The sequence below is a fragment of the Trematomus bernacchii genome, unplaced genomic scaffold, assembly GCF_902827165.1.
Source record: "Trematomus bernacchii unplaced genomic scaffold, fTreBer1.1, whole genome shotgun sequence".
Taxonomy (NCBI): Eukaryota; Metazoa; Chordata; class Actinopteri; order Perciformes; family Nototheniidae; genus Trematomus; species Trematomus bernacchii.
In genome coordinates this window covers 3,598,258-3,617,998 of record NW_022987828.1, presented here as the reverse complement: position 1 = coordinate 3,617,998, position 19,741 = coordinate 3,598,258, and the positions used below count along the sequence as shown (strand labels likewise).

Genomic DNA, 19,741 nt, shown 5'->3' with positions numbered 1-19,741 from the left:
AATCCCGCCTTCAAGTGAATTGATTGGACGACGGCGAATTTACAAATGCTACGATTGGTTCTCAACGTTATCAATCATACCAAACATTTGTTACTTTATTTTATGACAACTTATTTCCAGCAACAATACTTTATTGTGCTATTATTAGGTGAAGTACTGGTAAGGCGTAAAATGCATAAAAAGTAAGAGAACATAATTAAAAAGCAGTACCACCAGCTCAGGTACACACTGCACATTCTGGGAAATGTAGTCTCTGACGTTGCACCTCAAAACAGGAAGTTGGTGCAACCGAAAAGGCGCGTCGTACAGAAACCATTGTGCATCTTTCTTTGGAGTTACACTGGAACATGCCGGGGCAAGTACCGCGACCAACATGGAGGCAAATACTGTTTAAACACTGTAACCAATTAACGTTTATATAGTTAGTTGTCTAATAGGTTATTGTGTCTAAGCTTGTTGCGTGGAAGTTGAAACAATGTTCATTCTTAAACGCGTGGGGTGCGTTGGAAGCATCATGGTCCCTCAATGCACCTCCCTCTTTGTGGGCAATTTCTCTGCTTGTCATTGCCTAAGTTCCCCAAAGAGACACAGCCCGTACAGCTCAGTGGACAGTGAGCGATACTCCTCTCTTGTTAAGGCTGTCATGTCATCCAAGGTCAGTTCCCAAACCCCAGAGAACCTCCAAGAAGAGGACGAGCACATTTATGGACCTGTTGTGAAAGCTCAAAAACCCTCCTCGGGACCAGAGGTGAGGGTACCCAAAAGTCTGCATCCCTTCTTAAACTGCGAAGAGACTGTAGAAACAGAGGAGGCAGAGTCAGGACCTCCAGCCCGGATTTTGTTGAACCGGGGCAAAGACAGGTCTCCGGTACCCAGTGTGACACGCATTCTTCAGCAGACCCTTTCCCCAGAGCAGATCTTCTACCTGGAGAGGTGGAAGAGGAAGATGATCGCACAACTTGGAGAAGAAGGCTTCCAAGAGTACAGTCAGAGTAAGTTTTCTAACATAAATTGTGTGTGGGATGGTAACTTACATGTGTGGTGTTAAGAGTAAAAAGTGACCAAAGTTGTTTTATTTCATCAGATTTATTTAGGCAAGGGAAGCTTTTCCATTCAGCTGTGGAGGACACTCTGATGTCAGATGCAACAAGTATGGACAAAGAATCCTCTGAGAAAGCAGAATACCAACCTGATGTACAGGGATACATGGAGAGCATCTCCCATGTTCTGGCAGATGTGAGTGCAGTGAGAGCCACTGAAAGCACTGTGCAACATGCCGAGCTCAACTATCTGGGAATTATGGATTGTGTTGCTCGCTACAGGTAGATATTTGTATTCACACACGGAGATAGATTTTTTTTCTCCCACTCAAGATTTGGCTTGACTGCCTGTATTTTTCTGCAGGGGAGTGCTATGTCTTATTGACTGGAAGACTTCAGAGAAGCCCAAACCATTCTTGAGCAACACTTTTGACAATCCTATTCAGGTGGCAGCCTACGCCGGGGCTTTGAACAGTGACGGCAACTACAAGTACCAGGTATTGACATAAACAATGTGATATTTAGATTTCTCTGCTTTTTTCCCAGATTATTTATCTGTCTCAGCCTGAAGTCAGATGACTTACTTGAAAGATACATTATAGAATATTAAGGAACAGATTTAGTCTTTTTAAATACTGGATGTAAGCTACAGTGTGTCACACAAAAGAACAACCTAACTGATCTCCTCTCATTGCAGGTTGAAAATGGTCTCATTGTAGTGGCCTATAAGGATGGCTCCCCTGCACATGCTCATCAGTTGAGCTCAGAGCTAATGTTGAAGTACTGGACAACTTGGCTGCTTCGTCTCGAAAACTTCACAGAACAAAGGTAAAGCAGGCAGCAGTTTAATTTCCGCTTTTTTTTTTATCATTGATATAAGTCAGAGGTAAATGCATTAATACTGTTTTATAATGCTGTTATTAACCAGGTCTCAGACTTGACTTTTGGCTACAGTTGTGGCAATTTCATTCTATATTTAACATTTTACAAACAACTAATAATTGAAACAAATATTTTTATTTGAGAATTGACATTACTTTAAGATTGTTTTTCTTCTCATTTCAGGACAAGTCAGGCTTCAAGTTCTTTTGTGGAAAAGAGATGAGATTTGTGAAGAGAGAGCATTTTCTTAAAGCAAGTCCTTTTATTATAGCGCCTCTGATCCTTAACTAAAAATATAACATTGTCCTATTCAGTAGGTGGGTTAAATGTGTCAATGTAATCATGACCAATGACTATAATTGGTATGTTCTTTAATCATTTTAGTCAACTTCTTCTTCTTCGAGGTGTTCATTAATTAAATCATTGAATCTAAACCAGGCCTCCCTGTGTGAAGGCTCCTGAGTGAAGCCTAGGTTTTTAAAGAGCTTGTAGGAGGTCTCGTTCTCCTCTTCTATGAAGCAGTACACGGGGTAGCCCTGAGCGTGTAGTCTCTTGGCCATGGTGCTGACCAGGACTTTGGCGTATCCTTTCCCTCTGTGCTCTGGCAGAGTGTACAATAGGCCCATTGCACATGAGGCATAGGTCAGGATCCAGGACACAGGCTTTCCTTCTGCGTCCAGCACACAGCAGGAGGGGAAGTTTGCGAGCATGTTCCGGATCATCCTCACAGCTTCCTTGTTCTTTGCAAACTTCCACATCTGATTCACCAAGCCAACGTGGGACTCATCCAGAGAGCTTAGTGAAATCCCTGGGCTGATGCAGAACAGAGCAGATGGACTTTCAGAGCATCGTTCTTTATTGTTGAAATATTAAACGTAAGATAATGATTTGAATAAACGTCATGGTTAGGCTCTACCTGTCTATAGAGGGAAGGTTGGACACATCCTTAAGTATCATCATGTGACACACTGCCAGTTGGCTGCTGGACACGCCTTTTTCTGATGCTACTGCTTTGAATATCTCCATGTGGTGAAGATTGATTCCTTTTGATATAAGATATGACAATAAAATACTTTAATACATGTGTTACAAAGTAATTGTGTATTCCTTTTGGTTACAGTGACATTTATTTATTGAAATGGCTTTAAAAGATCAGAATATGATATATTTTGAAGACATCACAAAGTTGCTCTATTGATAGAAGTAGAAAATAGCTATGTTTTTTTCTTAATCATCTTGGAATAGAGGTTTTCACTTCCCCTATGAGATGAATCCCTATCATCAAATGGTTTCTCCCTAACCCTTTTCTGTTTTACCTGTGATTGTTTTACAAGCACTTTGCTCTATGGCCATCTGGCTAGATAATCATTTAGGTATTGTAATGACTATGTTACTGATCTTTGCACTTTCTGTGGTATTGGAAAGACATTAACTGCTGGCATGATATGCCTTAAATCGTTGGAGAACTTTGAACACAATAAAACAAAAGACAATACAATTAAAGGTAGGGTAGGTAAGTTTGAGAAACCGGCTCGAGATACACTTTTTGTTATATTCCATGGAATGCTCTTAACATCCCGATAGCAATGAATATCTTAAGTGCTTTGACAAAAAAATCCATAAAAATATGTCATCTGTGGAAGCCGTAATACTAAAAAGCACGACCAATCATTTTAGCCGGTCCGGCTAAAATAACTGGATGGCCTACCTGCCTGTCAGCCTTCCATCTGTGCACAAACTTATCTCGTGCCCTCATTGATCATGTGTGTGTTGGAGGAGGGGCTCTATAAGGAAGTGGCAGATTTTCTCCGGTTGTGTATTTTCAAATTCTAGCGATCTCGAGCCGGTTTCTCAAACTTACCTACCCTACCTTTAAAGCCTTGAAGATGACATTGTAAAATCCGCATTATTCCTTCGGGACTGCAAAGATCAGTGCGTTTACGCTATGATTGTTTTGAGTGATTATAGCGCCACTTTGTAAAAGCAATGACTGACACTGAATGGCTACAGTGTTATTCATTAAAACAAAATAAGTGTTACCAATGCAAATGAACTGGGTCCAGTCCAGAACGTTGGACTTCCTTATGATGTCCTCTAGAATAGCTTCATCAATTGCAAAAACTGGTATGTCTTTGAATAGATCCCCCTTCTGTAAGAAAATAGAGATGTGAGGAATTGCAGTGTATGCAGAAATACAGATACATATATTTAATACATAGGTAAGTACTTACCTGTTCATATTGCGGTTTGCAGACAATGACATTGAACTCTGGCCATCTATCCACAAAAACTCTCACTGGGTCTGATCTGACTCTGTTTCTGAGGACCAAATAACCATACACCTTTAAAATAAAAAGTTGGTTACTTAGTAATCTAAATAATTGTTTGATCAGTTATTAAGGGAGTGGGTCAATTCAACGTTTTGTTCAAGCAAAAAAAATAATGATAGGCAGGCAGTGATCATCGGCTTGCAATAGGCTATGTTATCAGATATGTTCTACAGTAGTTCTGACTGGACACACCTGTTGCGACCGAGGTAAATATCTTTTCAGCTGAGTCTCAGCCATTTTCAGCTGCTCTCCGGTCAGTTCCATGGTCACTTCTAGTAAAGTCTTTCCAGTCAGGAATATCAATGAACCCGTACAGAAGTGCAGTAAACAAACCGTCAGTGTCACTACCCGATCCGTTCACCTGCCCGATCGGTACTGCGCATGTGCGAGATGGTCAACTCCGTACGGCAACTAGGACACTTGACACAGTGGCTTTTGGCAAAGCACACAAAAAAAAACCTCAAAAAACCGAGAGAGATGAGTTATTGTTATTACAACGTGACTTCACTATTATTTAACAACTATTTCTATTGGGTTCTTTTATTTGGGGTTAAGTACATTGTCAGAATAAGTGAGAAATGGATTTAACTTCTGTTAGACAGCTATCATACTGAATAAATATTTATGCAAAAACGTATGGCATAATAATGTATATCTAATTACATTTAAAAATGTATGGCATTAATAATGTATATCTAATTACATTAACTGTGAATGTCTTTCATTTTATTTAAAATGAACAATTACATACAACATTTTCCATAAAAAAGTTGATTCAAGAACAAATCTCTGTTATTAGATCAGTACTTTTCTTATATGACTATTATTGCTAAATTTGAAAGGTCTTTACCAGCTTTGGAATTATATATAAAACAAAGATAAACTAGTTCTTGCTACCTTGGTCTAGTTAAATACTATACTGGACTCGTGAAAAATACTGGAAGACAAGATTTACTTTGAGGAAGGATTGCTCTACTTATTATCGTGTTTACAATAGTTGAGATTGTGCATTGTGATACACCACAAAGGGAAGGGGGTTGTGTCTGTGTTTAGGGTTCCTGCAGTTTTTGAACGGAAAGCACACAAGTTCAGAGGAATAAGCTGTTCCCGTGCTGCTACCATGGACTGGCTGTTACCCACAACCTGCAATATAATTAATCAAGCAAAATTAAAGGATAACAAACTCCAGTTAAATTATTCCATATTAATAAATAATATTACATGCAAATTACATTTCCTGTAGGATGCTGAACCCACCTCTCCCCTCTGCCCCCATTGGACCTGGATCTTAACAACCCCCCCCCCCCCCCCACACACACACACACACACACACACACACACACACACACACACACACACACATAATATATTTATTGTTGTGCCTTTTTATTTGCTCGTATTATGATGGGATATGGTTTAATTTAGTAAATGGTTGTGCGTTGTGTGTGAAAAATGTGTATCTCTAAAAAGTGTGTTGGTGTATGATCACATTTGTATATGAAAATGTCTGAAGTTAATAAATACATTCTCAGTGTTCAAGTCAATCACTGACGATGCTTACGATATCATAAAATCTAAGTGTTAATGATTGTCAGTAGAGATGGGATGGCAGAAGGTGCTATATATATATATATAATTCCAAAGCTGGTAAAGACCTTTCAAATTTAGCAATAATAGTCATATAAGAAAAGTACTGATCTAATAACAGAGATTTATTCTTGAATCAACTTTTTTATGGAAAATGTTGTATGTAATTGTTCATTTTAAATAAAATGAAAGACATTCACAGTTAATGTAATTAGATATACATTATTAATGCCATACATTTTTTAATGTAATTAGATATACATTATTAATGCCATACGTTTTTGCATAAATATTTATTCAGTATGATAGCTGTCTAACAGAAGTTAAATCCATTTCTCACTTATTCTGACAATGTACTTAACCCCAAATAAAAGAACCCAATAGAAATAGTTGTTAAATAATAGTGAAGTCACGTTGTAATAACAATAACTCATCTCTCTCGGTTTTTTGAGTTTTTTTGTGTGCTTTGCCAAAAGCCACTGTGTCAAGTGTCCTAGTTGGGTTGCCGTACGGAGTTGTCCAATATGGCGGACCATCTCGCACATGCGCAGTACCGATCGGGCAGGTGAACGGATCGGGTAGTGACAGTCAGTACCATGTATTCGCCCTACCCTATTATACATCCATGGCCCTACCATATGTGTTCGGGGTCCGTCGCTTACCAATGACGTCACGCATTGTGATTGGCTGTACGGTAATGGAAGTGTGTCGAGCGTGCCAGTAAAAAGCAAAGCTAAAGTTGGCTTCCGAGCATACACGTTCTTATTATACATCCATGGCATACACTGGATATCCGAGTCGCACTTTCGACACGTGACTAAAAAAGGTAGTACAAATCTTGTTCATGTGACGTGACAGATCTGTTTTACTTATGTCCTATATTGCTATTCGTTTGACATTACTGTTTCATAATTTCACCTTATACAATTTATGAGTTAATGTTTAATATCCGACTTCAGTGTTGTAGCTAGAAAATGTTGGGGTAATTTAAATACTGCATTTACTGATGAGCATCTTAATCTAAAATGATACATCATCATTTATTAGGTGATATATATTTCGTAAAAAAATATAAATCTGCATACAAATGTTGAGTCAAAAGTAATAAATTGGCCTGCAAAATGGTTGAGTTATAGTATTCAATAGCATATAATGTGAATACTCATGTAAAGTACAAGTACTGCAAATGTGTAGTTAAGTACAGTACTTGTGTACATTTACTAAGTTACTTTTATAGCACTGATGTTCAGTGTATTATTTAATATGTTTGTAGACCATCACCAATAAATCTGTCTAGTATAACTAGACTGATACAACAAAGATGTTTTAAGCTTGTTTCAGAAGTGTGAATATTTGTTTTATTGTATTGAAAAAAACTTCTGGACTGACCTGTCAGTGGGAAGCTGCTGAAGCTTTGATGCAGGTAGTTTGAAAAGAAGAACATACTTTTTAACAAAACATGACTACAACACGTATGCATGACATGTCTTTATTTAGGGGAACCATTGTTACCAAACAGGTTTTGATGCATTGTTTTGGAGAGCCTTTAACATTTGTAAAATGAATAGTTTGCTCCCATATTCATTCACTGAGAAAAACAATGTTTACCTGATATTATGTCAGCTATAAACTCGATCACAATGAGTACAAAATCAAAAGTTGAATTCCAACCATGCCGCCCTGTAAGAGGGTTCCTCAATGAAACCCAGATTTTTAAAGAGCTTGTAGGAGGTGTCATTCTCCTCCTCTATGAAGCAGTACACCGGATAGCCCTGAGAGTGGAGTCTCTTGGCCATGGTGCTGACCAGGACTTTGCCGTAGCCTTTCCCTCTGTGCTCTGGCAGAGTGTACAATAAGCCCAATGCACAGTAATCATACACCAGGATCCAGGACAGCGGCTGACCCTGGCCGTCAGTGATGCAGCATGATGGGAAGTTGCTGATGAGGTTTTCAATGTTCCTGTAACCCTGCTTATTCCCTCCAAACTTCCAGGTTGTATTCACCAAGTCAACATGGGAAAGGTTAAGAGATGAAATCCTTGATTCAAGCTCACTGCAGAGAAACAGATTATGATAACCGTCATCTTCAACATTATTTTGCTTTTTACAGATATGAGTGAAATGTGCACACATATCCTTAAAAGTACATTGTAATGATCTGACTGTACCTGTCAGCTGCTGGTTTGAGCAGATGGGTGCTGTCTGGCAAATACAGAAGGCGCACTGCAGTATAGCATCGGTTGTTGATTCCTCTGTGAGAAGACACTTCTTTGAGGATGGGGGCATGAGAAATGTCAAATCCTGCAGGACAAAGAGTAATCACATGTTTACACCATCCTGACATTTTTCTTTGCAAGAGTTTCACCATTAGTAAATTATGTAGTTTATCACCCCTTCGACTCAGGACAAAATGTAAAACCCCATTGTAAAATTACTTAATTACAGTTGTAAGGATTGCAATCAAAATGAAGGTTGTAAGGATCATATAAGTGATGTTTTAACGTCTAACAACCGTGTTACTGTTACGGTTGTTACGGCCTAGATGGAGTTCAAGTAAACTGTTTGGTAGTTTCATAATAATGTATATTAACTGTTGTCATACTGTACGTTTCCTGGGTAAAATTGTTTTCATAAAGTTGTAACTAGTATAATAGTATTTAGATATATGTTGAAGTACTCTCCTCTCAAGAAAAGCCCTGCATTCAACATTTTTCTCAAGTATTGTCATCAAAATATACATAATTTACCGAAATTAAAAGTTCTCACCATGCAGAATGGCCCATTTCATAATAATATACATTATATTACGGTCACGTGGAGGTAATATAATAATAATATAGTCACATAATATTTTAGAGTTCAAAGTAGGCTACATATGTATAAAAATGTGGACTGAGAAAATATGGTTCCTTCACAAACTGCAAATAAAACATGTCAAATATAGTGAAATAAAATGTACAAATATAGGCTAACTTTGCATTGTAGTATTGCTAAAAGCCATAAGTGACCAGTGAAATATTACGGTTACCTACGTAGGCCTAAAGTATTTGGTTTAATGAAGGGTTACTTACCTGTAGTTACATTACACCAATAACATAAACCTGCACTACCTGTGGAATGATAAGCACTGATATAAACTCACCTCCAATAAGAAAATAAGTGCTCCAGTCAATTGCATTTTCTTCTGTCAGCACTTTTCTTAAAATCTGGTCATCCATGCTGTAGTACGTGACTTTTTTCATGAACTCCAGAGCGCGCTTGTTCTGTGAAGTAAACACTAGATTTAGATTAGATTAGATTAGATTTAGAAATATATTAGAAAATAGATTAGATTTAGAAATAATGTCAATAAAGTCCACAACGTATCCAATTCTCCAATGGGATTTGAACTCACCTTTGGGTCGGGTCTACAAATGATGATGTTAAAATTAGGCCATGTATCAACGATTACCTCCAGTGTGCTTGGTTTATTCCTGTTTATGCCATAGAGGAAACCGTATACCTGAAAACAAGAGTCGTTTAGAGCAACAATAACCTATATTAGGATGAAAGACACTGCGAGTACGCTGACATATTGGCTGGTGTCGTATAGCCTACCTTTAAACTCCTGGGTAAGTGCTTCAGGAGAACTCCTTCTGCAACCTTTAGTTCGTCTTTGTTCAGGACCTTCATGCTTCGGGAGTGAAGATTCTTTAATAATGCAGTTTCCCTGAGTATCGGTTTAACTGTTCACTTACAATAAAAATGGTCTCAGCATTAGTAAATCATTCATTTTACAGTCGGTCCTGTCTGTGTTCAGTATGTGGTTGTCACTCATACCCGACGGGCGTGTCTATACCATAGACTGTATATATAAAGGTCTATACTTAAACAGAAAAATACTTCATGTCCGAAAATAAAAGCTTTTGTTTTTATCCCATTTTGAGTCATCCCATTTGGGCAATTATTTAAGAAGAGATGATTCAAAATAAATAAAGCTGAAACATTGATGGCTAATAAGTTACCAACTGCTAAAGTTCAAACATCCGCTATCAATTTTCAAAATAAAAGCCCAACTAGGGACAAGAGTTTAGAACTGGTAAAACACTCTAGTTTCATGCTCTGTATTCGAATAAAAAAAAAAAATAGAAAAATTAGTTGGATGTTTTTACGGAGGTGATTGAAAAAAATTAATTGATCTGCAGAGGCAGAAATGTTTTTTTGTTTTTTTTAAACTTCTCATCTTAAATAACACTTTTATCTTATTGGCCACGTCAGTTAATGTATGCTAAAGAATCACAACAAAACATGTTTCTATAAAATTATTTAATATCAATCTGAGACCTGGATAGCAAAAGTCTAATATTGATTTACATTCACCACATGAACACATTGATGTAGGTTGACAAGATGCTTTATTTTCATTTCAAAACAGCATGTTTTAATAGCCTAATCAACAGTTCAGTTAATAATTATTTGGTATTTGCTAGGTTAAGTGATTATGCAGTACAAAGTGGCTTTTCTAAAATTAATGTAAATGTCAAACATTGCAATACTGTATAGGAAAGGTCAACAGGTATTGATTTTAGCATAAAGTATAGTAGCTTAGGCAGAAAATGGAAATGTTACTACTTTTCTGGTTTATCTAACCAAAAACATATTGTTCTGATTAAGGGATATTCTGCAAACAATTCCAGCACTGGAGATTTTCCACGTAGTTCTCTTTCTAGCATTTCTGCCCGAGCATCTTGGTCTCATTACGCCATGGGACGACCAGCACTGTGAATTCGCACTGGTAGGGCTGAAAAAGAAAAAAAGTGACATCATATATATATATATATATATATTTTTATAGCATTGTAGCACAGAATATAGCATTGCAACTTTGAGATTAGATCAAAGTCAAAGATCAACATAGCATAACTTGCAAACCATATCATCCCCCATTCCCCATGTTCAAAGATCCTGATTATTTAAGAATCAGATTTAATTTAAAGGACACCTATCATGCTATATTTAAATGATATATTGTAGGGCCATACCTATACAAGGTATATTTATAAGTTTCTGTTTTCAAAATACCAAACAGATCATGCATTTTAGCCATGCCTCATTTTGCTCGGTGCTGTTCTCCAGCCCTGTTTTTGCAGGGGGCTGATTCTGTGAGCTGCAGCTGACCACGCCCCCCTGCAGGAGAGGGGAGCCGCTCTGATCAAGTCAGAAGAGGGGGAGAAAAATAGATCTCCGTCCTCCGTGTTTTATTATAGCCTATTATTATATAGAGTCGTTATTCAGAATAAACAGAAGGGTAACCATGGTAACCATGCGCGGGAAGTCTTCTTCGCTGCTTTTGTGGCAGGCTACAGCGCCACTTACAGGCCTGGCATATGTACTACAGCGTCTCCAGCGCTTTCGAGCGGCAATGGCCGGCCGTGGCCCAACCCCACATTCCCCTGATAGGTGGAGAGTTGGCCCAATAGCCGTAGCGCCACCGTCCTGACGTCAGGACAGTGTTCAAATCTGGATCAGTTTTGATCAGATCTGTTGCAGCCCCTTTTTTAGAGATTTGGGTATGGAGGAAAATAGAGAGGGTTGTGTTTTCTGACACTTGGTGAGTTCCCTGGAACACCGGGGACACATATTCATGTATAAAAGACGTACAAAAGTGCATTTTGCATGATAGGTCCCCTTTAAGTAATCAAATATTTTCCTCTTTCAATGGACCTCTTTCATTTGTAATAGGCAAATGTAGAATTATTCGTTAAGCTTAGTCATCTAGTTAAAATGGAGGAGGCAGTTCTCCTCCCTGACTTCTCTTTGCAGACAGCAACAAACAAAACCCGATGACTCATATAGGGGAAGTAACAAATTATGTCACAATCTGATAGTTTGTGGTCTATTGTTGAGGATAGCAATACAAGTCTACTGTATGGAATTTAAACATTACGTCTAAAAGCTTCCAATTAATAAATACAATTGGGGTTTATTTCTTCATGAAGCTGAGATTGGAGCCTCTTAATAAACTCCTTACCAGAGCCTGTGTTGGGTCTTGGTGGATGGCACACACTTCGTTTGCAGTGCCCTTTCTGCAGGGGGTCTTCCCCATTCTCACGGTTATGACGTATTTCAAACCAGCAACCAACTGTAAGAAGAACTGGTTGTTAGAAAAACAAATCATTGAAATCCTTTATGATAAAGCCCTTTAGCAATGCAGAATCAAGGCAAAACTGTCAGCTATTACATCCCACCAAAGTTTAAAAGATCACAACAATTATCATGATCAGATTCTTAATGTCTCATTTATGCATTTTTAAAAGCTTGGGTGGTCTTCCATGACATCTTATAGTGACAAACATTCAGACTTCATATACCAGGGTTTGATTGGATTAGGGTGTCTGTGCTCAAAGGGCCAACATGTTGTTTGAGTCCACATCAGTTAAATAATACTTAAGTTACATCTGGAGTAACATTCAGTAACTACCCTACAGTATACTAACTTTTCTCTAAAAACTAGCTGCACCTTTACCAGCTTTGATAAACACATTAATGCATCATTAATTATAATCAAATCGGTTACTTTTACTTAAGTACAAGATCTGAGTACTTCTCCCCCCTCTGCTGTTGTATGTGCCTTTATGTGGATAAGGAGTGACAAGGAAACATTTAGCCTGATGGGCGCAGGCGTAAAAGCAGGCCCACGACAACGGTTGCATATAAACAAAGTATCTTGATTTTACCATGTCTGTAAAGTCAAATCTTGAGACATTCAAAAGCCCAGCTTAAAGGTTACTAACCTGTCTCTTCATCCCCACCACTTCTGCCACCTGGCTGAGGAACATGCTGTTGGATTGCTTGTTGTGTTCGACGACAGCGAAGTTGAGGGCATTTTGAGCCCCTTCGTCATTGACATCTATGTTTGTATACCCCCCCATCATTTGTGATGATGAGCCGACGGCAAAAGCCACCGCAAGAACAAGGAGGACAATCTTCCACATCATGTCTCTTACTGTCTTACCGTAACAAGCAATACCACAACACAACAGCTCGACGTCTCGCCTCCGTTTTATATAAACAACAAGGCAACGGCTGTTTTGTTCACGGGGATTGACACCTCTCGCAGCCAATCATCAACCTCTGCAACACAAACCCCTCCCTCTTGGTTTTCATTTTATCCAGTCGCGAATGTGCTCGATTTGTTCATCGCCGACTCCCGTAGTGGCTTACCACTACCACTTGAACACATTCCCACATTATCTGAAGGGAAAACTTAAGAGGAGGCAACCAAGGTATGTTGAAACGCATGTGGTTTGGATTTTGGCTTGCTTTGCACAAAATTCGATGAGCGGTGCGGAAAATGAAACTTTTTACCTCTGCCCTACAAGTGCAGGCTAGAAAAAACTCACCTTTGGAACTGCGCAATGGAAAGACTCCAGGTTCTTAAGTAAGTAGGATAAGCGACTAATTCCCCAATTTGCTAAATATGTATACCTATTATATATCTGTAATATATTTATACTTATTCTACAGCTGTGATTATCTCCAATGTGTTTGTTTCCTTATTTTCCCACATTCTGCAGGGGAACATTCTGCAGTTTGGATGCCTTCCAAAAGCAACTCCTAATAGGCTCAGCAGTGGCAGCTGGGGGCATACTGGCATACATGGTGCAGAAGAGAAGACAAGTCAAAAGTATCCCCCTTGGTGAAGGATGGTGGGGAGCAGGAGAGAAGCCACTGTCAGAGGATGATCAAATATATCCCTTCAAAGTGCAAACCTCAGATGAAGAGATAGAGGTCCTTTTGAGCTCTTAACAAACTGTTTAATCATTAATAATCATATTTAAAGTAGCATTCAGACATGTTTTTGACAAGTAATCAACAGTGCTCTTACTCAACAGGACCTTCATGAGCGCATTGACAGAACCCGCTATGCTGATCCTTTGGAAGATAGCTGCTTCCAGTATGGATTCAACTCCACACATCTCAAGAAAGTGGTTTCCTATTGGAGACACACATTTGACTGGAAAAAGCAGGTGGAGGTGCTTAACAAGTATCCACACTTCAAAACCAAAATAGAAGGTACACACGCTATATAAACAGGTTTTGCTTTCGAGTAATATTTTTAAAGAATCATTCCACACACTATTTACTTTCTTTAAGCACCAATGCTTTTGCTTTGATGCAGGATTGGATGTGCACTTCATTCACGTGCGACCACCACACCGTGACAACCAGAAGGTTCTGCCTCTTATGCTCGTTCACGGTTGGCCTGGCTCCTTCTATGAGTTCTACAGAATTCTGCCACTTCTCACAGAGAACCAGGATGGTGTTGTGTTTGAGGTCATCTGTCCATCTATCCCTGGCTACGCTTTCTCAGAAGCCTCCCACAAACAAGGTAGAGGATTCTAAGTAATGTATGTATTTCTGCTAGAGCAGCAGATTAACAGATGTGTTTTTTTTGTATCTTTTCAGGATTTAACAGTCTCGCTGCTGCCCGAATTTTCCTGACACTGATGGAGCGTTTAGGATTCTCCCAGTTCTATCTGCAGGGTGGAGACTGGGGCTCTCTCATCACCACCAACATGTCACAGATGAAACCGCAGTAAGACAGAAAAACAAGCCATAACATGCCTCAAGTTGTATCACTTCAGTGGAATTTGCCACACCCACTGGTTTATTTAAGGGAGCAATGTGAGATTCTTACAGAAATGTGAAACAGTGTTTGCTGTGTGCAAAGTTCATAATCGACCAAAACTACTTGCTCGACAAATTCCTGTAGGCTGGAGAAAGGTCAAAAGAAAAAACATGATCAAAACTAGCATTTCTAGCTAAAATGTGTAACTTAATACAGATTCAAATCCTGTTAGACATTAACTGTAATTTATATTTTTTTGTAATCTTTTCCAGATGCGTGAAAGGTCTGCACTTAAACATGTATATGTCAAACAAAGGGTTCAAAGTGATGCTTTCCCTCATTATTGGACCTTATCTGCCCTTCCTGGTGGGCTTGAGTCGGGAAGATGTTCGCCGGTTGTTCCCTTTCTTTGAGAAGAATGTCTGGGAAATCCTAAAGGAAACCGGCTACTTACACATCCAGGCCACTAAACCAGACACTGCAGGTGGGGACACATTCTGATGATCATATTGACACTGCTGACAGGTCAAAGACAAACCACCGTTGCTAGTATTTTTATTATCTCAGTTGACTATTTATTAAGCGCTTTAAGTGAAAGTTCAGATTTTTTAGGTGGTGTTGTATGAAGTATTTATCCATATTCAGTTTCGAGAAAAAGAGAGGGCAAAAGTCATCAATCCACAGGGAACTGAAGCCTTTACTGTCTATGCTTCCATTAAAGCAACTATACTCCATTTGCAAAAACAGTCATTGTGACCTGACCTGATGAATCCAAACGAATCATTTAACACATCAGTCACACAGTATCACAAACTAACCGATTGTGGCAGCGGTAGACCAGCAACTTCAGTGTTCTATAAGGTAAAATAAGGTTTATTTGACAAAGGAGTATTTTTAGGAGGATAAAATAGATTTTGCTGATGATCCCAGCCCCAGCAGAACAATGCTTAACATCTGTATACACTAACTCTGGATATGTACCTCATATTACTCTAATTTGAAACATCCAAACTATCTCTTCAATATCTTATTTTGTGGTTACAGGCTGTGGAGCCAATGACTCTCCTGTAGGCTTGGCGGCCTACATCCTGGAGAAGTTCTCCACCTGGACTGATAATAGGAACAGAGATCTAGAGGATGGTGGGCTGGAGAGGTACAAGACAAAATTCAGTTTTGCCTTTTTAGGCATATATAAATATATTGTATGATAGATTCAACAAAGATTATTGGATTGTTGCTGGCTGTTTGTTAAATAATGTCTGCATCCATACAGGAAATTCAGCCTGGATGACCTCCTGACAAACGTGATGATCTACTGGACCACAGGCTCCATCGTCTCCTCCATGCGCTTCTACAAAGAGAACTTCAAGGGAAATCCAGACAACAGAGTGGATGCAAAGTATGTGGTTAGATGCTCCTATTATCCAAACTGTCATTTGTTTTACAAATTAGACAACCTTATAATCACACCATGTCATACCTCTGATTCGATTTTCCTCTTGTGTTTTAGGACAGGAATATTTGTACCCACTGGACTTGCCGCCTTCCCCAACGAGCTGTTGCACTGCCCCAAGTCTTGGGCACAGATTAGGTATCGAAACATCCAGTCGTACAATTACATGCCACGAGGCGGTCACTTTGCTGCCTTTGAGGAGCCCCAGCTGCTAGCCAACGACTTTGTCCAGTTTGTGAAAAAAGTGGAGAAGTTCTGACCGTGTTAATGCAGTTACACACCAACGTAATTATGGTACATCTGTTCATTATTAATGCTGTTATTCGATTTTGTTTACTCATTCCAAATGAGATATGAATGCACTTCATCTTTACTAAGATTATTTCCACACTACAATGCACCTCATTCCTTGATTGTGTTAAGAAATGTCAGCATTGTTTAAATCGTTTTCACGTTTTAATAAAATGTAAACATATACACAGATGATACTGGCACTTGAATATATCTAAAGATAAGATTAAAGCAATTAAAATGATTAAAACAATAGACACTTCAAGTTCTCGCTCTTTAAAAATGTGTTGCACCATTAATGTGTTGTTTTATGTTTGATGTCCAATTAGCAAGTGTTTTCTGCAAAACATTCTTCAGAAATATAAACAATACACAATGTGCTCAAACAGATTATGCCAACAAAGGTTCCTAAGAACAAATTATCTCAGTATTTCATAAGAGGATAAAAGAGGATAATACACCTCACTGCCGGCGTCAATAAACACACTTTTGTTTTTAAGTGTCAAGTAGAAAACATGTTACTCATAATTCATTAAAATACGGACAGGTCAGTTAAAAATTCAAGTTTTTAATTCCTTTGAACCACCAATACAATTAAATTGTAGGAAACCGGCTCCAAAAAGAGAGCCGCATCTCAGACTATGTGCTTCCCAACTCCTGATGTCACTTGCCGAAGCCCTTGATGGTCATGGGTGCCTGAAACCACACATAATCCTCCCAGTCGGACCCCTGGGCCATTGGTTCCTTGCAGGTGCTGGGATCAGTAGACAGAGCGATAATTTGGTTCTTTACACGGGTTGGCACTTTAAATTGTAGTTTAGGGCGGAACCACCCTACGCCGCAGTCCCTGTGGGCCAGTACCAAGACGGTGGTGGGAATCAAACGAACAGGTTTGGTGTCCGACAAAAGGTCGGCCACAAACAGAGTCCGGAAGAGTTGCCTTAAGCATGCGGACACCCGTAAACTTTTGTCTCCACCAGCCAATACCAGGGCCTCCATGTTGATCTCATACAGCTCTTTGGGGAGGGTGAGGGAGCCACCCATCAGCAGCAGCACACGGGGCACCCTGCTGAGGGAGAAGAGCACCTCCAGCTGCTGCAGCACCTCCTCCAGCTCCTGAAGGGTCTGCTGACACTTGCGCCAGCTCACGTCTGCAGACTGCCCCGGCCTCCGAGCTACTATGTCTTCATCCTGAAAAGCAAAACATTAAATAAACTGTTTAAGTTCATCTCAAATCCACATAATTTCTTAATTTTTTAACATTTGCGCAAAATGCCACCATGTATGGCTGCCATGTCTCAAGATCCTATCCAACTATGCATTTGTATTAATCACTTACATAAGTTTATAGCAAATACATCTGATTATGTTCAACATACTTATATATAAGTACAATATACAGTATTTCATTTTGTATTCTGTCTGATCTCACCCTAGTTTACCTGTATATCATTTACCTAATTCTGCATTTTACTTGCACCATTATATGATTTGCACTATTTTTTACTTTCATTATTTTATGGTATAATATATGTTGCATTGTTGGAGGAGCTTGGGATTTAGGATTTTCTCGCTGTAGCTGCATATGACAATAAAGCCTTTGAATCTTGAAGGTGCAGACGTGTTCCTAATTCACCTGCATGGAGGCTTGCTGTTTCTTCTGGGAGTACACCAGCTGGTCATATGTCATGGGCAGTTGCTGTCTCTGATAGAGGATGCACTTGAGGATCTCACTGACGAAGCGGCAGCAGCCTTCCTGAGTCACAGTTCCAGGGAAAACCACGTTCACACAGCCATTGTCCTGCGCTCGTCTCATCACCTCCATATCACTGTCCTCTGAGTTACTGAGCTGTTGACAGGCAGTCACACTGCTCTGACCAGAAATGTCCTCTTCTTGGTTGTTATCTGTCCAAATAAGAACCAGAATAATGTCATTAGGGTGAGCAACAGACCATTCCTGCCCAATTTCAGCTGGTTAAAGTCAATTCAATTTAGCAAGGCCAGTATTCCTATAAAACCATTGTCCACATTTCCACTTAACATACCACTGTCTGCCAGCAGTGGAATAATTATTTAGATACTCGTAGGCAACAATAGCAATTGTCAGTCAAATCAGTTATCAGTTAAAGTCCTGCTTTTCAAGTATTGCTAAATGATAAATGTATACAGTTTATGTTTGTATAAGTCATGTTAAACTTCTGGATTAAAATGATTAATGCCTCAATGTGAAAGCAGCATTTTAGTGCAGCTGGTCAGCATAGGGCCATTTTTTCTGAATACTGCAGGATACTATTATCTTTGTTGACGTTACTGTTCTGTAAGCAAACATTTGCAAAATATGTGTCTGTAAAGTTAGAGTATCAAGTCAAGTCAAAGTCAACTTTATTGTCAATCTTTCAGTTTGTGTGTACAGACAGAGATCGAAATACCGTTTCCCACAATCCCGAAAACAATAACAAAGATATATAAAAAGATGTATAAAACTCTGTATACATATATATATATATATATATATATATCAACAGACACATGTATACATATGCACACATTAAGACATAAATAAAAGCACAACAATCAATATATACAAAATAACAGTCACTCCAATAACTTATCGCCTTGAATGTTCGAGTTTCCAAGAAAAACTAAAGGTCATCTTCATATACAATGACTATTATTTAAAAAACAGAAAGGAGATACAACTAATAACAGTTGGACACTAGGATCAGATGATTTCACCCTTTACTTCAAACTATTAATCGTTTCAACATAATTGAATATATGTTCCAGCTGTATCCTATTGGTGATAAATAACTGTAATGGAGTAGTAAACATTTATTAAAATATCGGAAGTACCTCAAAACTGAATCTCAGTTCAGTACTAGTTTATTATTATTATTACTAAGTTGAACATAGAAAAACTAAATAGAAAATAGAAAAACTAAGTTGAAAATTGAATGTCTGTCTTGAATATGCAGTATTTTGATAATGTCAAATGTTATTGAGACATACGGTATCCAACTTAAATTAGAGAACAGGATAACTCTAAACAACCTGAATTTGACCCCGACTATCAAAATGAAATGCAGTGTTTTTACAATGCAGCTTCACACTCATGTCCCATGGATGTGACTCACCGGGCAGGCTGGGTGTGGACGGTAAAGCGGCGTTTTCCATGTCCTCTGAGTTGTTTACGCTCTGCTGTTTTGAATTAAGTCGATGGTTAGGGGAGGCATCTTTTAATTCCATTTCATTATTCGCGTTAGAACATGTGTTTACGGCTAGTGTAGAAAGTTGTTGGGCTACTTCCGCAGACGGTGCGCATGAATTTGTGTCGTCGGGAACACTTTGTAACGTTATGACTTCTTTACATGTCATGTTTGGTTCCTCCGTTGTAATAACATATTTTTCCGAAGAAAACGACAGGCGCCTCGCTATCACGTTATCTTCGCTGTTAATAGTAGACGGGATTTCCATGTCTTCAGAGTTTAATGTCAGTTTAAATATATTCGATACTCCTGCCATAGTTTTGAATGTCCCCGCCGTGTGTT

General features: G+C 38.9%; 6 protein-coding genes across 8 annotated transcripts; 2 read left to right on the top strand and 4 right to left on the bottom strand.

Annotated features, from left to right (window-relative positions):
- Positions 1–304: 304 nt before the first annotated feature.
- On the top strand, positions 305–2,384 carry mgme1 (mitochondrial genome maintenance exonuclease 1). Its single transcript, XM_034152559.1, has 5 exons — positions 305–992; positions 1,085–1,322; positions 1,405–1,537; positions 1,738–1,868; positions 2,106–2,384. Exons 1-5 carry the CDS (start codon positions 476–478, stop codon positions 2,143–2,145), a joined length of 1,059 nt encoding a protein of 352 aa, XP_034008450.1. The 5' UTR covers positions 305–475; the 3' UTR covers positions 2,146–2,384.
- si:dkey-76k16.6 (uncharacterized protein LOC566817 homolog) lies at positions 2,249–4,619 on the bottom strand. Its single transcript, XM_034152561.1, has 5 exons — positions 4,445–4,619; positions 4,154–4,264; positions 3,963–4,071; positions 2,839–2,965; positions 2,249–2,735 (listed from the first exon to the last, which is right to left on the bottom strand). The coding sequence occupies exons 1-5, from the start codon at positions 4,514–4,516 to the stop codon at positions 2,303–2,305; spliced, it is 852 nt and encodes a 283-aa protein (XP_034008452.1). The 5' UTR covers positions 4,517–4,619; the 3' UTR covers positions 2,249–2,302.
- A 2,702-nt stretch (positions 4,620–7,321) lies between these two features.
- si:dkey-76k16.5 (uncharacterized protein LOC566887 homolog) lies at positions 7,322–9,738 on the bottom strand. Its single transcript, XM_034152474.1, has 5 exons — positions 9,436–9,738; positions 9,233–9,340; positions 8,981–9,101; positions 8,007–8,139; positions 7,322–7,891 (listed from the first exon to the last, which is right to left on the bottom strand). Exons 1-5 carry the CDS (start codon positions 9,508–9,510, stop codon positions 7,492–7,494), a joined length of 837 nt encoding a protein of 278 aa, XP_034008365.1. The 5' UTR covers positions 9,511–9,738; the 3' UTR covers positions 7,322–7,491.
- Positions 9,739–10,213: 475 nt separating this feature from the next.
- Positions 10,214–12,923, bottom strand: cst3 (cystatin C (amyloid angiopathy and cerebral hemorrhage)). Its single transcript, XM_034152240.1, has 3 exons — positions 12,612–12,923; positions 11,849–11,959; positions 10,214–10,618 (listed from the first exon to the last, which is right to left on the bottom strand). The coding sequence occupies exons 1-3, from the start codon at positions 12,813–12,815 to the stop codon at positions 10,544–10,546; spliced, it is 390 nt and encodes a 129-aa protein (XP_034008131.1). The 5' UTR covers positions 12,816–12,923; the 3' UTR covers positions 10,214–10,543.
- A 69-nt stretch (positions 12,924–12,992) lies between these two features.
- Positions 12,993–16,446, top strand: ephx5 (epoxide hydrolase 5). Of its 3 annotated transcripts, none has more exons than XM_034152235.1 (10): positions 12,993–13,103; positions 13,205–13,258; positions 13,395–13,608; positions 13,713–13,893; positions 14,000–14,209; positions 14,287–14,416; positions 14,722–14,933; positions 15,494–15,602; positions 15,723–15,848; positions 15,960–16,446. In XM_034152235.1, the coding sequence occupies exons 1-10, from the start codon at positions 13,000–13,002 to the stop codon at positions 16,159–16,161; spliced, it is 1,542 nt and encodes a 513-aa protein (XP_034008126.1). In that variant the 5' UTR covers positions 12,993–12,999; the 3' UTR covers positions 16,162–16,446. The 3 variants fall into 3 exon arrangements, with proteins under 3 accessions (XP_034008126.1, XP_034008128.1, XP_034008129.1); XM_034152237.1 differs by having other exon boundaries at positions 13,024–13,103; positions 13,200–13,258; XM_034152238.1 differs by having other exon boundaries at positions 13,024–13,258.
- mad2l1bp (MAD2L1 binding protein) lies at positions 16,346–19,737 on the bottom strand. Its single transcript, XM_034152239.1, has 3 exons — positions 19,328–19,737; positions 17,830–18,098; positions 16,346–17,384 (listed from the first exon to the last, which is right to left on the bottom strand). Exons 1-3 carry the CDS (start codon positions 19,713–19,715, stop codon positions 16,857–16,859), a joined length of 1,185 nt encoding a protein of 394 aa, XP_034008130.1. The 5' UTR covers positions 19,716–19,737; the 3' UTR covers positions 16,346–16,856.
- Between the last annotated feature and the right edge of the window lie 4 nt (positions 19,738–19,741).

Coding starts and splice junctions, on each gene's coding strand:
- mgme1 (XM_034152559.1), top strand. CDS start 476: ATGTTCATTCTTAAACGCGTGGGGTGCGTTGGAAGCATCATGGTCCCT. Junction 993..1,084: donor CTTCCAAGAGTACAGTCAGA/GTAAGTTTTCTA, acceptor TTATTTCATCAG/ATTTATTTAGGCAAGGGAAG. Junction 1,323..1,404: donor GATTGTGTTGCTCGCTACAG/GTAGATATTTGT, acceptor ATTTTTCTGCAG/GGGAGTGCTATGTCTTATTG.
- ephx5 (XM_034152235.1), top strand. CDS start 13,000: ATGTGCTCGATTTGTTCATCGCCGACTCCCGTAGTGGCTTACCACTAC. Junction 13,104..13,204: donor CTTAAGAGGAGGCAACCAAG/GTATGTTGAAAC, acceptor CTACAAGTGCAG/GCTAGAAAAAACTCACCTTT. Junction 13,894..13,999: donor CTTCAAAACCAAAATAGAAG/GTACACACGCTA, acceptor GCTTTGATGCAG/GATTGGATGTGCACTTCATT.
- si:dkey-76k16.5 (XM_034152474.1), bottom strand. CDS start 9,510: ATGAAGGTCCTGAACAAAGACGAACTAAAGGTTGCAGAAGGAGTTCTC. Junction 9,341..9,435: donor ACTTACCCAGGAGTTTAAAG/GTAGGCTATACG, acceptor TCTTGTTTTCAG/GTATACGGTTTCCTCTATGG. Junction 9,102..9,232: donor TTTGTAGACCCGACCCAAAG/GTGAGTTCAAAT, acceptor TTTACTTCACAG/AACAAGCGCGCTCTGGAGTT.
- si:dkey-76k16.6 (XM_034152561.1), bottom strand. CDS start 4,516: ATGGAACTGACCGGAGAGCAGCTGAAAATGGCTGAGACTCAGCTGAAA. Junction 4,265..4,444: donor ATTTACCTCGGTCGCAACAG/GTGTGTCCAGTC, acceptor TTTATTTTAAAG/GTGTATGGTTATTTGGTCCT. Junction 2,736..2,838: donor AACCTTCCCTCTATAGACAG/GTAGAGCCTAAC, acceptor GTTCTGCATCAG/CCCAGGGATTTCACTAAGCT.
- mad2l1bp (XM_034152239.1), bottom strand. CDS start 19,715: ATGGCAGGAGTATCGAATATATTTAAACTGACATTAAACTCTGAAGAC. Junction 18,099..19,327: donor GTCCACACCCAGCCTGCCCG/GTGAGTCACATC, acceptor TTATTTGGACAG/ATAACAACCAAGAAGAGGAC. Junction 17,385..17,829: donor AACAGCAAGCCTCCATGCAG/GTGAATTAGGAA, acceptor TTTGCTTTTCAG/GATGAAGACATAGTAGCTCG.
- cst3 (XM_034152240.1), bottom strand. CDS start 12,815: ATGATGTGGAAGATTGTCCTCCTTGTTCTTGCGGTGGCTTTTGCCGTC. Junction 11,960..12,611: donor TGGTGGGGATGAAGAGACAG/GTTAGTAACCTT, acceptor TTCTTCTTACAG/TTGGTTGCTGGTTTGAAATA. Junction 10,619..11,848: donor AAGACCCAACACAGGCTCTG/GTAAGGAGTTTA, acceptor TTTCTTTTTCAG/CCCTACCAGTGCGAATTCAC.